This window comes from Triturus cristatus, chromosome 9 (genome assembly GCF_964204655.1).
Source record: "Triturus cristatus chromosome 9, aTriCri1.1, whole genome shotgun sequence".
Taxonomy (NCBI): Eukaryota; Metazoa; Chordata; class Amphibia; order Caudata; family Salamandridae; genus Triturus; species Triturus cristatus.
Genome location: NC_140592.1, coordinates 423,235,064 through 423,251,784, shown reverse-complemented (window position 1 = coordinate 423,251,784; position 16,721 = coordinate 423,235,064). Strand labels below are relative to the sequence as shown.

Genomic DNA, 16,721 nt, shown 5'->3' with positions numbered 1-16,721 from the left:
AACAACGGCACAATAAGTGCTGCAGGCCCACTAGTATTATTTAATAACCAGCCCTCCGTATATGGTATACCACTCTTCAAGGGACTTACAAGTAAATCATAAATACTAATTGGGTATAAGCCAATGTAACCATGTTTGAGGGGAGTGCAAACACGCCCTTTAGCACTGGTTAGCAGTGGTAAAGAGTGCAGAGTCTGAAGTCCAGCAAAAATGGAGGAGGTGAGGCAAACTGTTTGAGGGTAAGACCACACTAAGGCTGACAGGTCCAACAAAGAGGAACAGTAAATAATTAAAACAAAGTACACATGGAAAATCAGCTTTCAAGAGTGGAAAGAGAAAACATATCTATATATATATAATATTTCCAAAAATGGTTAGACTGAATTGTAAATGTTGTGCATGCAATCTGGGTTTCTTCCCCCAGATAACAGTCACAGTAAACACACATTCCTTAGAATCCATAGAATGCCCAGTCCTGCCATGTAAGACAGAAATCAGCTTCTCTCACTTAAAGCAAGAGGTTTCACTTAAATAACTTTGTTTTTGCTTTCTTTTCATGTCTTCATTTGTTTTTTACAGGGTGCTTCTGTTGCTCAGCAGCAAGGTCCTTTTGTGTATTGTGCACTCGTGCGGGCTCCCTGTATGGATCTTAATGATAGAATGTGGGGCTGCCCAGGCATGCACCTTACAGGGAACAGTGCCCACAACCTCTTCAAGGAACACCACCAACAAGAAATTATCTATAAAAAAACTTACTTCTCCATTATTGGGGTGTTGCTTGTCAAAGTAGTGAATATTAAACATTTATTTTTCACTTATTTTTAAAGGTTTGTGGGTGTCCCGGTGCTCACCCAAGACACCCACAGCTCAATTATTGTTTGGACCATGGAGGAAGCTACATGGCCCCTGTGGCCCCAGATGTCTCCCCTGGCAGTAACTGCCCAATATTGATTTTTTATATTAGGGCCCCAGTGCCCACCCAGGACACCCAAAATGCAGTGTGCATTGAGGACCATGGGGGGAGCTCCCAGACTCCCATTGCCCTTAAGGCTCTCCGGCCAGCACCTTACTGGGTGCTGCAGGTTCCAGCATCTTTCCTTTGCTCCCACCTGGGTGGAAGCAGGATATTTTAATTGCTCTCACTGAGCAGGAGCAAAGTTCTGATCCCTGCATCGAAGAGTGCGGGAAACATTACAGTGAAACCACGTTGTTTTGTAAAAAGAACACTACTGTTTCCCACTGTTCAGATATATTAAATTACAGATTTAATGTACTTTCTAACTGGTAAAAAATAAAAAATAATAATAGTACTTAGTTATTCCAGTTTTTTTATTTTAATGTTATTTGTGATGTATGCGTACTTCCTTTAAAATATGTTTCTTCAAAATATTTCCTTTAATTTTTGATTTGTATTTCCAAACATGACAATTCTATAGTGGTAGAGAGAGGATCACCCAACAAAATGAGATTTAGCTGGCAGTGAGTTGGAAATTGTCATATTCTTTTCCATTTCCAGTCAGTGGTTGGTTTTAGCAGTCAGAAAAACAAACATTTTTGACGTTTTGATCCTAGATTGCAATGGGGCTACTTCGGACTACGGCGATCCCATGGATTGCTGTAGGCCCGGTGGTGGGGCAGTGGCAGACACTGCCTCACGACCTGTCCGACTGCCCTATTACGAGTTTGGATGTCAGACCGCCCATGGATCGCTCCAATCGCTGAGGATCCCAGATCACCAGAGGTGGCACAGCTGGCTGAGTCCCGCAATATGCTTGGTGGTGCTGCTGCAGCACTGCCAAGCATATTGCAAGTTTCCTCACTGCCGCAGTTTTCATGGAGGTGAGCCCTCCAAGAAAAGTGTGGTGTGAGGAAACAAAGTTGGACCTACAGGGCCCTCTGTTGCCTCAGGGCGAGGGGACGCATAGAGTGGGGCACATGGTGTGCCTAACTGTATGCATTCACCCCCAGTCCCAGAACGGCATGGACTTTACAGTCCATGCCATGCTGGAACGTGCTCTGGCCGCCCCATGGAGCTGCCTTTTCGAAGGCTCATATACAAGCCTTTGAAAGGTACCATCCGTGGGACCACCGAGGCAGGACCGCCAGACCAGAAGAAAACTCCTAATCTTGTGGGCAGGCAGAGGAGGGCTTTGGCGAAATTGCAGTGGGGCACTGGCGTGGCAGCCCACGGCGAGACTGCCAAAGTCATAATCAGGCTCAAAGTCTTCATTAGGGCAATTGGGATTCAGGTGGCACTAGGACTAGCAACTTACAATGAAAGTGCTCATATAAATTTACCCTGATATCACCAATATTGTGAATACTCATGCTCTCCATTTGGTAGAGAGATTGTGCCAAGAAAATAGGAGTGAATGTCCTGGTCTGTGACTAAACCTGTACTTCAGAGGGAGAAGGGTGTAGAGCAACAGCCCGAATCCTGTTAGAAGAAGGTTCTGCTGTTAACAGATTAAGAAAGCATGCTCTTGAATTTTATAGCACAGCCTTATCAACTATACATAAATGAGAACATGGAATGATGTTAATCCATTACACACAAGGTTTTAGATAACATTATTGCTGGTTTATGCTGATATACGGTGATTGCTTTATAAATGCTGTTCAAATTAAAATGTTGTGTCAGGCATTTACCTATAGGATTAATGTTCTTTAGTTCAGAGGGTTAAACATTTTTTCTTTTATATTATTTATCAAATAAGGTAATCTGTGAGGCTGCATGTTAAATTAACTGCCTCTTAAAATCAGTCCCAGTTCTTAGCATTTGCTTTCTCATAAAAAGAGGGAGTGAAAATATTTTACTACGCAAATCAAGTCTCATGCAGAGCCAGAATTGTAGCCTACTCATAGTTTGTGATGTTTCCTGGGCATAGTACTACCTCATAAAATGTTAACATTTAATTTGAACTGCTTCTTGTCACTGAAACTGTATGTATTGTTTTACACAAGTTAAGTTTTAAAACAGGATAAATACTGATGATATTTCCCCTGTGTTTGACTGAAAACACAGGTATGATGGCCTGCAAAGAAAAGCCGGCCACCATCCCTGTGGTTGCATTCACAAACAGGAAACTTTTATTTTTAAACCAGTCAGTCCATTTACCTCAAAGAGACTGGTGCAACTGTGAAAAGATTTCCCATTTGGGGAGCAGGCATCAGGCATTTCCTCAAGAGGCTGGAAGGGCCGGTTTTTCAGCAATGGGGGCCAGTTTTGTTACTGGGGCCCGTGGTGCATCAATATTGGCCCCCAGTAGCAAAAGCAGCAGTGCTTCACACTTGCCACCCCTCCCCCACCCGGGGGGGACTGGGCTGATCTGGCAAATTTTCCAGGGCTGCTTTGCGTTCCCTATCTGGCCCCACTGGGAAGTCATTGTGATAAGCAGGTAGTCAACTCCCGGATCACTCATGGACCTCTGCCTGCTCCCTCTTAACAAAGGGAAAGATGTCAGTGTCCAACAAAGTCAGTAACATTTCAGTGGTTTGTTGCTGCAGGTACCATTAGAAATTATTGATACTGGCATGGTTTCGGTGCCGGACAAGATGGCGGCATGACGGCCGAGCTCTGCGCCGAGGGTATTTCAATATCTCCGTTTCAAGTGGAGAACGCCTCGATACAGGAGCTTCAAAGGAACACCTGCTTTTGACAGAGCAACGAGAAGCCTCCGGTTCAGTTTCAGGTAAGGAATTTCCCGGCGAGATGCGCCGTTTCCTTTGATTATCGGCCACAATTTTGTGCTTTAAGATCTCTGCTTTCACTTGAAGTTTCTCTCAACGTGCATTCCTCTCTCAACTTCTGAGGAAAGGAAAACTTATGGCTGTCCTTTTAAATGAATAAATGGCTTTCTTATGGCTCTTTTTTCCTGAGGTTTTTCCTGCTACTTTGATGACCTGATGTCACTTGGTTCTTCAGTTATGGCTACCATTTTGTGATTTCCTTTTTTGGCACTGCGTCATTTAAGCATTCTGGATAATGTTTTTCCTCAACTGACTTATCCTGTGGCTGTTCAAAAATCACTGCTCTATCAATTGCTGCAACATTTCGTGGTCATATTTGGAAAGATTTTTGAGTCGCCTTTTTTCCAAATGTTTGCATCTCAGCTTATCTTCAAGAGTACGCCACAGTCACCTCCTTTATACTTTCATGCAAAGATGTTTTCGTGACTTCTTTTTGCAGTTATCTCTTTTCTTATGGCTTGACCCTCCTCATTTTTCTACAAGAACTTAGATATTCTCTTTATGTCACTTTTTATCACTGCTCCTAATGCTTTTGGTTGACTGCGAAGGTGACTCGGTGACCTTTTCATGGATCTGAGACTGGTTCTTACTGCTCTTTGGATGTTTTAAACTTCAGTATTGCTTATTCCTATTTCCTGTGTTTTTTCTATGGGAAGACTAAGGACTCTTAAGGTTAATACTTCATCCAAAACTCAGTGCGCCATCAGATTCTGAATCCCCTCCTAGCGAAATGGAGGGTTTTGTCTCAAAAAATCTGATCAGGCGTCATGGACCATTTTAAAATCATACCTATCAAGTAAACTACCTGCAATCTCCAACAAATGACCAAAAAAGGACCCTCCATCCCCAGTAAACTCATCCTCGGCTTCCATGGATATAATCCTTGAGGCAATTCATGCTCTGAAACCTTTCATTGAGGAGACCAATAATAATTTGCAGCATTTGGATGAGAAATGGTCCCCACTGGATTCACGTATGCTTGTTGTGGAACAGAGAACAGATTCTTTGCAGGTCTCATGCTCTTGCATTTCCTTTCTGGAATCTAAGATTGCCATGCTTAAGAAACAGTCGGAAGATTTAGAAAATCGTAATCGCAGGAATAACCTCCAAATTTATGGTCTTCCCAAGAATATAGAAGGTTCCAACCCAATCGTCTTTTTTCAAACTTTCTTACCTAAGCTCTTAGACCTTCCTACTACAACTCCTCTCAATATCCAGAGGGCTCATGGACTTGGACCCAAGATCTCTACAAAACCCCGTGGAGTCATCATGTTTTTCTTGCAATATACAGTCCTTCTCCAAGTCATGTCTGCAGTCAAATCCAGAAAACAAATTTTTGGAGACGGTCAACGCTTACTTTTCTCTCAAGATGTGGCAAAAGTTACAGCTGATCATCAGAAAAAATTCCTTGATCTTTGTCCTCAACTGCGATCTCTAAATGCCAAATTTGGACTTATCCATCCCTGCCTTTTCAAAGTCACCTATAAAAAAGACTTCCACATTTGATAACCCAGCTGTTCTGCAGGAATTCCTTCGTCAACATGGAGCTGTCGCAATGGACACTACCTGATTTTTATTTTACTGATTGTTTTCTCGATCATGTAACTCTTTGATTGTTAATCTGTTCATACATTTGTTTTCGCTATGTATTAACCTGTTGCTCTTACATATTGCCCCTTCTTTCCTTTACGTTGCATGTTTTATTTCATCTACATGTTTTATCCCTTTTCTTATACAGGTTTAGATCTTCTCCCGTTACTACCTCCCTTTTGATCTCCTTCCTTTTGTTGAAGTATTACCCATGGTCCCCCTGTGGGCTCGGCAGAGCTCTGATGGTGTTGTCGTCATCTTCTGGTGTATCCATCCCCCACTTCGTGTTGTAGGTATGTCTTTCAGTCGTCATTTGTATGACATGTACTGTCTAATTGTTCTCCATCTTATTCTTCTCCTTTTGCCATTCTCTTCTAAGGCATCTTCTCTCTACACTTCTTTCCATTTCTTTTTATTTTTCTCCCCTATACCTTCTCTATTCGTTCATATGTATTTGGTTGACTATGGCATTGTAAGTTTAGCAAATGCTTATGTTGCTTCATTCCTCATTCTGCTACTTCTTTTTATTCTTTTTGATCTTTACCCTACTACCTTCTTTCTTCATTCTCTTTTTCTTCCATTTTATCTTAATTCAAGGTTAATTTTTTTCACTGTTTGCTTAACGATTGTTCATGTTAATACTTTTTACCCACATTCAGAGTTGCTACATGGAATGGTACAGGGTTAAATAATCCCACTAAAAACAACGGGTGCTATCCCATTTAGCCAATTTAAAAACTGATGTTGCTCTATTTCAAGACATCTCTCTGAAGCTGAAGCTTTCAAACTAAAGAGATGTTGGGTAGGGAAAGTTTTCTCTTCTACAGCTTTCGGTAAGAAGAATGGAGTTCTGATTCTCTGTGATAAGAAACTCAATGTTTCTATGGTTCATCAAGAAAATGACTCAGATGGACGTTGGGTTATGGTTAAATTCCCTATTGATAACATATCCTTGGTTATTTTCAATGTTAATGGCCCTGTCACAGTTGATAAGGGTTTCTGGACACAAATCTCTAATAAATTAATTTCATACGATCATGATTACATTATTTTTGGCGGTGACTGCAACCAAACGCCCACCCCCTATTGGATCGACATTTGTCTGTCAAATATGTAAATGTTAAAATTCACTCACAATTTACCTCCTCCATACAACGTAGGTCCCTTGTTAATATTTGGAGACTTTGTAATCCTGATCTCAGAGAATACACTTTCTTTTCACCCCCACATCAAACACAATCCCGTATTGATTATCTCTTTGTTAGTTAGCCTTTAGCTCACCATGCCCTACACTCTGAGATAGGATCTATTTTAATTTCAGATCATGTTCCAGTTTTTGTTGATATTGGCCTAATACCCTTTGATCCTCATACAGGCAGATGGCACTTCAATAATTCACTACTTGCTGACCCAAATTTCTCTAGCCAATTCAGTTCTTTTGCCTCCGAGTTTTTTTTACTATTAATTCAACTCCAGACTCTTTTCCTGTTATGATTTGGGATTCCTTTAAGGCAACAGCTAGAGGTTTTATAATGAATTTCGTCTCACAAAAGAAAAAGTCTTTTGAAATTAAACCTACACAATTAGTTCATAAAATTAAACAATTGGAATATTCTTATTACCACTCCAACTCCTCACTAAAAAATCTTATTGACGCAAAACTTACTTTTAATAGACTATCAACAGAAACTGCTTCTTCCTATCTTTTAAAGTATAGTGCTTGCTACTATTGCGGCCAAAATGACATGGGAAAACTGCTAGCCAACTACTTGAAAATAAGGAAATAAAGAACTAAAACAGATTCTTTACAAAGTACTAATGAGTCTCTTATATTTAAAGATGAAGATATTTTAAATGAATTTGTCTCCTTCTATAAAAACTTATGTACTCCAGAGACTCAACCAACTCAACTAAATTTATCCTCTTCTTTTCAATCTATTCATCCTCCTCCCTCTGACTCTATCGATTTTGATTCCTTGGAACTTGACATTATTTTAACTGACATTACTCATACTATTTTGGTGTTGCGATGTGGGAAGGCCCCAGGTCCAGATGGATTTACCATCGAGTTCTACAAACACTTTGCTAAAATCCTTCTTCCTAATCTTTTACTTTTATTTAATTCCTTTATTACTAATGGTTTGTCTCATGGTACCTTTCAAGAAGCCATGATATGTCTAATGCCAAAAGATAACAAAGACCCTGCCCTATGTAAAAACTACCGCCCCATCTCTTTAATCAATACTGACTATAAGATCTTTGCAAAAATGTTAGCATTACGCATTGATCCTATCTTACCTGAACTTATTGGACCCAAACAATCCGGCTTTGTAAAAGGTTGCTTATCCTCTGATAATTCTAGAGTCTTCTTTAATGTCCTCTGTAAGGCTTCTTCCCTAGATTACCCTATTGCTGCCATAGCTTTAGATGCTGAAAAAGCATTGGACAAGATTGGTTGGGATTTCATGTTTCATGCTTTAAAATGGATAGGTTTTCCTTCTAAAATAATCTCCTTTATTTCTTTACTTTATTCCGGTCTCAGAGCTTTAATTATTGTTAATGGCAGAATCTCAGATTATTTTTCTCTCCTCAGAGGGGTGAGACAAAATTATACTTTGTCTCCGTTGTTATTTATAATAGCGCTAGAACCCTATTTTTAGGCAAGATGCTCAGATCACTGGTTTTCAAATTGATTCTCATCACGTTAAAATGTCTGTTTATGCAGATAATATTCTTTTATATTGTTCTAACCCGTCCACTTCCCTTCCTCCCTTCTTTCATCAGGTTAACACTTTTTCTCAATTATCAGGATACCGTCTTAATTTGGATAAATGTGAAGTTTTACCACTTAATGTTTTATGCCTTAAACATTATTTCACTCATGCGGGCTTTTCATGGAAACCCTCTAAAATTAAATATCTAGGTCTATGGTTTTCTTCTTTAATCCCTGATACTTTAAAACAAAATTTTGACCATATTATAAAATCACTAAATAATAATATTACTCACTGGCATCGCCTTTTTCTATACTGGTGGGGCCGACCAGATTCCATTAAGATAATGCTCACCCCACTGATTTTATATACCATTATATCTGTACATATTCCCGGTCACTATTTAAAAAAAATGTATTCACTTTTAACAAAATTTCTATGGAAAAATAAATCTCCTCGAATAGCCTTATCTTTTTAAAAAAAGGATAAATTCAATAGAGGCCTTAGTTTTCCTGATTTCAAAGCCTATCACTTGGCCTTTTCTTCAGCATTTCCCACTCATGCCCCTGTGTGGCTCTCCATAGAGAAAGCTATACTTTCTCCTTTTGCGTTTCAGGAGTTTCTTGCTTTTACCAACAATATTTCTTCTGTACGTTCGCCTATTATTTCTCACTCTCGTAAGCTTCTAACCACTTTTCTACCTTTTTCGTATCCTTCTACTGCCTCTCTGTCCCAAAAACCTATTTGGCACAACAAATCACTATGCATCAAAAATCGTTCCACTTGTTGGAAATCCTGGAGATCTAAACGGTTACTCTGGATTTCCCAACTTTTACATAATAATCTCTGATCTACAAGCAAAATTCTCATTACCTAATTCTTTTCGTAAACAATATTACTCTTCACTCCCTTCGCTAAACCAGTATCTTCTTGCACTACCAACTAATCCCACTCTTCCTACAAAATGCCTCTCTTTAGTTCCCATTCTAGACTCAACCCCTTTGGCTTCTTCCATTTATAAGTGCCTATTCTTGCCCTTAAAGAGGTTTTAATCAAAAACTGAATTGGCATGGGAAAGTGTTTTGCAACAATGCTGGCCATCCTCCGTATGGGATAAATTATGGCTCAAAATCCACAAAACTTCAAGAGCAGCCAACACCTCCCAAACCCTTTATTTTGTTTATCAACGTCCATTATTTTCCCCTGCAAAATTAGCTTATTTTTCTTACACTACTCCATCTACCTGTTGGTTATGTTCTAACCCTAATGCAGATTTAAAACATATGTTATTTGAATTCCCCAATATTGCTAATTTCTGTTTGGTCTCAGATTAAAAAGCTCTTTAAAGTTAACATTTATTTCTCCATATCCATTGTCTTTTTAGGTTCCCTGTCCCCCCAATGGCCTAAATCACCAACTAATTCTAAGTTGCTAGATTTATTATTGGCTGTTGCTTTACATCTAATAACCTCAAATTGGGAACAAGCTGACAAAGTTACTTTCAGAGCATGGTGGAATGCCGTGTGCTTTTATCACAGGCTTGATACAAATTTTGTTAACCCTATTTCTTTAGCTATTAAAAGAGACCTTTTATTGCTTACCCTCACTACATACTTATCCTGGTCCGCCTCTAATGCTGTTACTGTTGCTGATGATGTACGAAAATCCCATTCAATTTACCTTGTTGTCTTTTAAATATTGTTAACCATATTTATATACTAAAATTAGTTTATATTGTAATGTTATTTATTCCTAGGTATTTGCCTTTTATGCTTACAATGTTTTAACTTTTTACCTTGTTTCTTTCTCTAATATTTTGATTGAGTTAAATTATGTTTTATCCCCCCATTTTTCTTTTCCCCACTTTCATTTTCTATATAGCATGTTTGGTATAATGATGAATTTTTCTTATTACTTATCATTCCTTATATTAATTGTATTTCTCGAAATCTACTTTGTATATGCTGTTCTTTTTCTCTTGTTTTCCAAATAAATTCAAACTTAAAAAGAAATTATTGATACATTGTATTGCAGTTTGCAAATAGGAGGGTCCCCTTCTAATTGCCATTCGGAATGATTCATAAAACCCCTTCTGTGATTTGGAAAGGCTGTTCCCAATTGCAAAAGGGGTTTTGAAAATAGTAAAACATTTTGCTATTGCATACTGGGTGACTTTCTGAATCGTTGGTTTGCAATCACAAAATGTTTAGTATATCAGGCATAAGGTTTTAAATAGCTCCTCTTTTCAAATAAGCACCACCATATTAATTTTTGATTTAGCAGAACAAAGCTTTTCAATAGCAAATGAGTGCAAGTCATAAAATAAGAAACAGATTCTTACTGATTGAAGGTATTTGACCAGTCCTTTGCTGTCCACCTGGAATAGGTTTCCCACAAGAGGAAGAGGGGTTGGCCCAGGAGGCAGGTTCGCCCTCTGATGCTTCTTTCTCCATGCATTAATGAAGAGCAGACAGGAGATGCACACAGCTAACACAAGAGATGCAACTGCTCCGAAATCCATCTTGAATTAAATAATGTATGCATTTTGGAAGAGTAGGGATGAGGTACCTGATGTCATTGCAAGTGATTGCATCAGCACATTAAATGTGCCTCCGGCATTAAAGTCTTGCATGAACTAAAAGAATCTGCCAAAGTAAAGCATATTTTATTGTTCCACATCCTAGCTCTGGCTCGAGTTCAAACGGAGGTTCAAGTTCGAACAGAGGTAGTTTGGCAGCTTTCTGCAAATTAACGTTAAATCTTGCATTAATATTTTCTAGCCATTTCTGGTTCGTTTACTACAGAATGGTCAGGGTCTCCGGAATTAGGTGGCAATGAATATTGTTCAGTATGGTTCTCCAAACTTTGCAGCAAGTAGAAGCAAGTTATGCAGCTTAATGAAGAACATTCTGTTTTATTATTTATTTTTTGTCATTTTAATGCACTTCATTACTATCAGTTTACCATGTTGTGCCCCCCTGAATGCATCCCCATGGTGTCAGGGCTATGAAATTCCTCAAGGGCCCCCTTGGTTTCCCACTGCTAGCCTTTTCATGACAGGCTCACTGCCATGGAAAGGCTGGCGGTGGGAAAACTAAAAATATGCTTGGCGGACTGCTGCTGTCCTGCCTTGCATATTGGATAGTCCTGTCTGCTGTGCCACCACCAAGGAATGGCGGTTCCCTGGCGCAGCCAGCGCAGGGGTGGTGGTCCGAATGGCTTCATCAGAATATGGCAGCCACAGAACGGCCACCGATGCATCATCGCGAGTCACGTGGTCAAAGACCGCCAGACTCGTAATCAAGCCCTTAGGGAATTTTATATTGCACTTTATGTTTTTGTGTATTTTTATATATGTATATTATATTTTATGTATTGTCTCTTGTGCTTTTATCATTGAAAAAACCAAATACAGCTGATGATGATGATGAATTCTTCATAATATTAGATTTTTCAGCGTTATTACCTTTTTAAAAATATTATGTATTGTTATTTTTTTACTAGTGTTAATATGATTTCATTTTGCTGGAATTTTATGATAATATGGTGGGACATGCTATAAATTTACATTTGTGCTGCGGCAACAAATGATGGACAGAATGCTGAATGAATCAAACATTTACCCCCTGTCAAGAGATCTGGGTTAAATCCATTGGAGCTTATTTACAAGAAACTGCCGCATATGTATAGGTGCTTCATTTTCCCTGCGCCTACGAGCGAAACCGTTGCGCCACAATGGATGCACCGTATTTATAATGCGGCGCACAATGGCACAAGGATTGATAGATGCATCAGAAATTTTGACGCATCTGTCGGAGCGAAAGTCACGCATTGCTGGAGTTGTGTCTCAAGCACAACGATACTCCAGAAATGCATTGGGAGGCTTATTCCTAATAAACTGCATCACCACTTACGCCTGCTCCAAGTGGCGCAGTGAAATCTTGTAAATTTCACTGAGTCCCTTCTACAAGGCTTTCCCACGTGGGAACACCCACCCTGCACACATTATACCTGACGCAGGTATAATGTGGTACAGACCTTTACAGGGTGATGCATCTGACTAGATGTGTCACGTTGTAAATGGGCTGCAAAATAGCGCAATGTTTGCGCTGCTGCTGCATCACAAAAAGTGACGCAACTGTGGCACAAAAGTGTCACAAGGGGCATGTAAATATGCCCCATTGTTGTTTTGCTCACTACACCACTTCAGGATGGACCCATCCATATGAAAACCAGTTTTTACCCTGTTCCTCATGGGAACAGTCCAGTCCAAACTGCCAAGCCAGGTTCTCCCTGGACCGGAAACAAGCACCAGTGGTCCGACCACCCTATTACGAGTTTGGTGGTCAGAACACCAAAGGATCGCTGCAACCGCCGGAGATCCCAGATCCCCAGTGGTGGTGCAGCAGTCTGAGATCCGCAATATGCTTGGCGGTGCAGCTGCGGCAACGCCAAGTATTTTACAAGTTTCCTCAATGCCACAGATTTCATGGCGGTGAGCCCACCATGTAAATTATGGTGTGAGGAATGAAAGGGGGCCCTACAGGGCCCCCTTTTGCCTCAGGGCCAGGGGATGCATGCAGTGGGGAACATGGCACCCCCAGTTCGCTCCTGAATGCATCCCATGGTGACAGGGCTATGAAAGTCCTGTAGGGCCCCTTTTGTTTCCTACTGCCAGCCTTTTCATGGCAGGCTCACTGCCATGAAAAGGCTGGTGGTGGGAAAAATCGAAATATGCTTGTCAGACCGCTGTGGTCCTGCCTTGCATATTGGGTAGTCCTGTCCGCTGAGCCACTGTCAAGGAATGGCGGTTCCCTGGCACAGCTGGAGCAGGGATGGTGGTCCGAATGGCAGCATCAGAATACGGCGGCCGCAGAACCACCACCGCTGCATCGTCATGAGTCAGGTGGTCAAAGACCGCTAGACTCGTAATCAAGGTCTTAGTGAGTTTTATATTGCAATGTATATTTTTGTGTATTTTACATATTTATATTATATTTTATGTATTGTCTCTTATACTTTTATGTTTGGAAAAAGCAAATAGAGCTGCTGCTGCTGATGATGAATTCTTCACAATATTAGATTTTCTGGCATTATTGCCTTTTTCAAAATAATATGTATTGTTATTTTGTTACTAGTGTTATTTGGATTTAGTTTTGCTGGAATTTTAGGATTATAGGGTGGGACGTGCTATAAATTTGCTGCAACAAATGATGGACAGAATGCTGAATGAATTAAACATCTATCCCCAGTCAAGAGATCTGGGTTAAATCCATTGAGGCGTATTTACAAGAAACTGACGCATCTGTATAGATGCTTCAGTTTCCCTGCGCCTACGTGCAAAACCCTTGTGCCACAATGGATGCGCTGTATTTATAATACGGCGCACAATGCCACAAGATTGACAGATGCGTCAGAAAGTTTGACGCATCTGTCGGCACAAAAGTCACACATTGCTGGAGACGTGTCGCAAGCACGATGCAACTCCAGCAATGCATGGGGAGGCCTATTCCTAATACACTGCGTCACTCCTTATGCCTGCTCCAAGCAGGCGTAGGGTTTTGACGCAGTAGCATCCTAGAAGTAGCGCAGTGAAATCTTGTACATTTCACTGCGTCACTTCTACGAAGTTTTCACGTATGGGAACACCCACCCTGCATATATTATACCTGACGCAGGTATAATGTGGTGCAGGGCTTTACAAGGTAACGAATCTCCCTAAATGCATCATGTTGTAAATGGGCCGTGACGTGGCACAATGTTTATGCTGCTGCTGCGTCACAAAAAGTGACGCAACTGCGGCACAAAAGTGTTGCAAGGTGCTTGTAAATCTGCCCCATTGTTCTTTTGCTCACTACACCACCCCAGGATGGACCCAGACATATGAAAACCAGTTTTGACCCTGTTCCTCATTGGAACACTCCAGCCCCAATTGCCAAGCCAGGTTCTCCCTGGACTGGAAACAAGCACCGGTGGTCTGTCGCCCTAAATACAAGTTTGGTGGTCAGAAAACCAAAGGATCGCTGCAACTGCCGTGGATCCCAGATCCCCAGTGGTGGTGCAGCGGTCTCAGACCTGCAATATGCTTGGTGGTGCAGCTGTCAAACACATTATGAGTTTCCTCACTGCTACAGTTTCCATGGTGGTGAGCCCACAATGAAAATTGTGGTGGTGAGGAATCAAAGCAGGCCCTACAGGACCCCTGTTGCCTCAGGGCCAGGGTATGCATGCAGTGGGGTACATGGCACACCAGTTCCAGCACAGCATGGACTTCACCGTCCATGCCATGCTGGAACACACTGTGGCTGTCATACGGAGCTGCCTTTCTAAGCCTAACATACACGCCTTTGAAAGGCACAGCTCTTGGGACCACCGCAAGACCGCCAGACCAGGAAAAAACTCCTAATCTGGCGGGTAGGCGGTGGAAGACTTTAGCAGTCTTGCAGCGGGGCGCTGGCTTGGCAGACAGCTGTGAGACCGCCAAACTTGTAATCTGGCCAAAAGGCTTCATCAGGGCAATAGACATTCAAGTGGCACTTGGTGTAACAACTTACTGTAAAAGTGCTCATGTAAATTTCCCCTGATATCACTAATATTGTGAATATTCATGAGCTCTAATTAGTAGAGAGACTGTGCCAAGAAAGGATTAGTGAAAGTCCTGGTCTGTGACTAAACCTGTACTTCAGAGGGAGAAGGGTGAAGAGCAACAGCCCCAATCTGGTTAGAAGAAGATTCTGCTGTCAACAGATTAAGAAAGCATTCTCTTGAATTTAATTGTGCAGCCTTATCAACTATACATAAATAAGAACATGGAATGATGTTAATCCATTTCACACAAGGTTTTAGATAAAGATATTGCTGGTTCACGCTGATATACGGTAATTGCTTTATACTTGCTGTTCAAATTAATATGTTGTGTCAAACATTTACCTATAGGATTGATATACCCTAGTTCAGAGGGCTAAACGTTTTTCCTTTCATAATATTAATCAAATAAGATAATCTGTGAGGCTGCATGTATAATTGACTGCCTGTTAAAATCAGTCCCAGTTCTTAGCATGTGCTTTCTCATAAAAAGTGGGAGCGGGTTTTTATTATTCAAATCAAGTCTCATGCAGAGCTAGAATTGTAGCCAACTCATAGTTTGTGGCATTTTTTGGGAATAGTATTACCTCACAAAAGTATAATATTTCATTTTAACTGCTTCTTGTCACTGAAACTGTATGTATTGTTTTAAACGAGTTAATTTTTAAAACAGGATGAATACTGATGATATTTCCCCTGTATTTGACTACAAACACAAGTACGGTGGCCTGCAAAGAACAGCAGGCCACCATCGCTGTGGTTGCATTCACAAACAGGAAACTTTTATTTTTAACGCAGTCAGTCCATTTACCTTAAAGAGACCGGTGTGACTGTTAAAAAAAAGAAAAGTTTTCCCATTTGGGGAGCAGGGCCAGACTTGCAGTAGTGGGCATCGGGCGTTTTCCCGGGAGGCTGGACGGGTGGGGGCTGGTTTTACAATGATGGAGGCCAGTTTTGTAACTGGAGGTCGATTTTGCAGCAGTGCCGCAAGATTGGCCCCCAGTAGGAAAAGCAGCAACGCATCACACTTTCCCACCCCCCCAGTCGGGGGGGGGGGGGTTTAGGGGGGCCTGGTGTGAAAAAATGGCCTGGGCCGCTTTGCGTTCCCAGGCTGCCCTTATTGGCATGACATCGTGATAAGCAGGCAGTGGTCTCGTGGATCTCTCGTGGACCACTGCATGCTCTCCCTGACGCCACCTGGCATGATTTACAAAGGGGAAGATGTCAGAGTCCACCAAAGTCAGTGACATTTCAGTGGTTTGTTGCCGCAGGTACCATTAGAAACTATTGATACATTGTATGGCAGTTTGCAATTAGGAAGGGCACCTTCTAATTGCAATTAGGAATGATTCATAAAACCCCTTCTGTGATTTGGAAAGGGTTTTCCGAATTGCAAAAAGAGTTTAGTAAATAGTAAAACATTTTGCTATTGCATACTGGGTGACATTGTGAATCGTGGATTTGCAACCACAACATGTTTAGTACATCAGGAATAAGGCTTTAAATAGCTCCTCTTTACAAATAAGCACCACCATATTAATTTTTAATTTAGCAGAACAAAGCTTTTCATTACCAAATGAGTGCAAGTCATAAAATAAGGAACAGCTTCTTACTGATTGAAGGTATTTGACCAGTCCTTTGCTGTCCACCTGGAATAGGTTTCCCACAAGAGGAAGAGGGGTTGGCCCAGGAGGCAGGTTCACCCTCTGAAGCTTCTTTCTCCATGCATTAATGAAGAGCAGACAGGAGATGCACACAGCTAACACAAGAGATGCAGCTGCTCCGAAATCCATCATGGAAAATAAATAATGTATGCATTGTGGAAGAGTAGGGATGAGGTACCTGATGTCATTGCAAGTGATTGCATCAGCACATTAAATGTGCCTCCAGCATTAAAGTCTTGCATGAACTAAAATAATCTGTCAAAGTAAAGCATATTTTATTAATCCACATCCTAGCTCTGGCTCGAATTCAAAAGGAGGTTCAAGTTCGAACAGAGGTAGTTTGGCAGCTTTCTGCAACTTAACGTTAAATCTTGCATTAATATTTTCTAGCCATTTCTGGTTCATTTACTACAGAATG

The 16,721-nt window shown here is 41.0% G+C and overlaps 1 protein-coding gene across 3 annotated transcripts in view; it reads right to left on the bottom strand.

Annotated features, from left to right (window-relative positions):
- Positions 1–16,432, bottom strand: part of LOC146798083 (cytochrome P450 2G1-like) — a 439,907-nt gene extending 423,475 nt beyond the window's left edge. Inside the window, exon 1 of one of the 3 annotated variants that reach the window (XM_085625300.1) lies at positions 16,253–16,432. In XM_085625300.1, the coding sequence (XP_085481426.1) occupies positions 16,253–16,432 (180 nt within the window). Of the gene's footprint in view, positions 1–10,395; positions 10,584–16,252 lie in introns of those variants that run through there. The other 2 variants (XM_085625299.1, XM_085625298.1) reach the window with 2 other exon arrangements.
- Between the last annotated feature and the right edge of the window lie 289 nt (positions 16,433–16,721).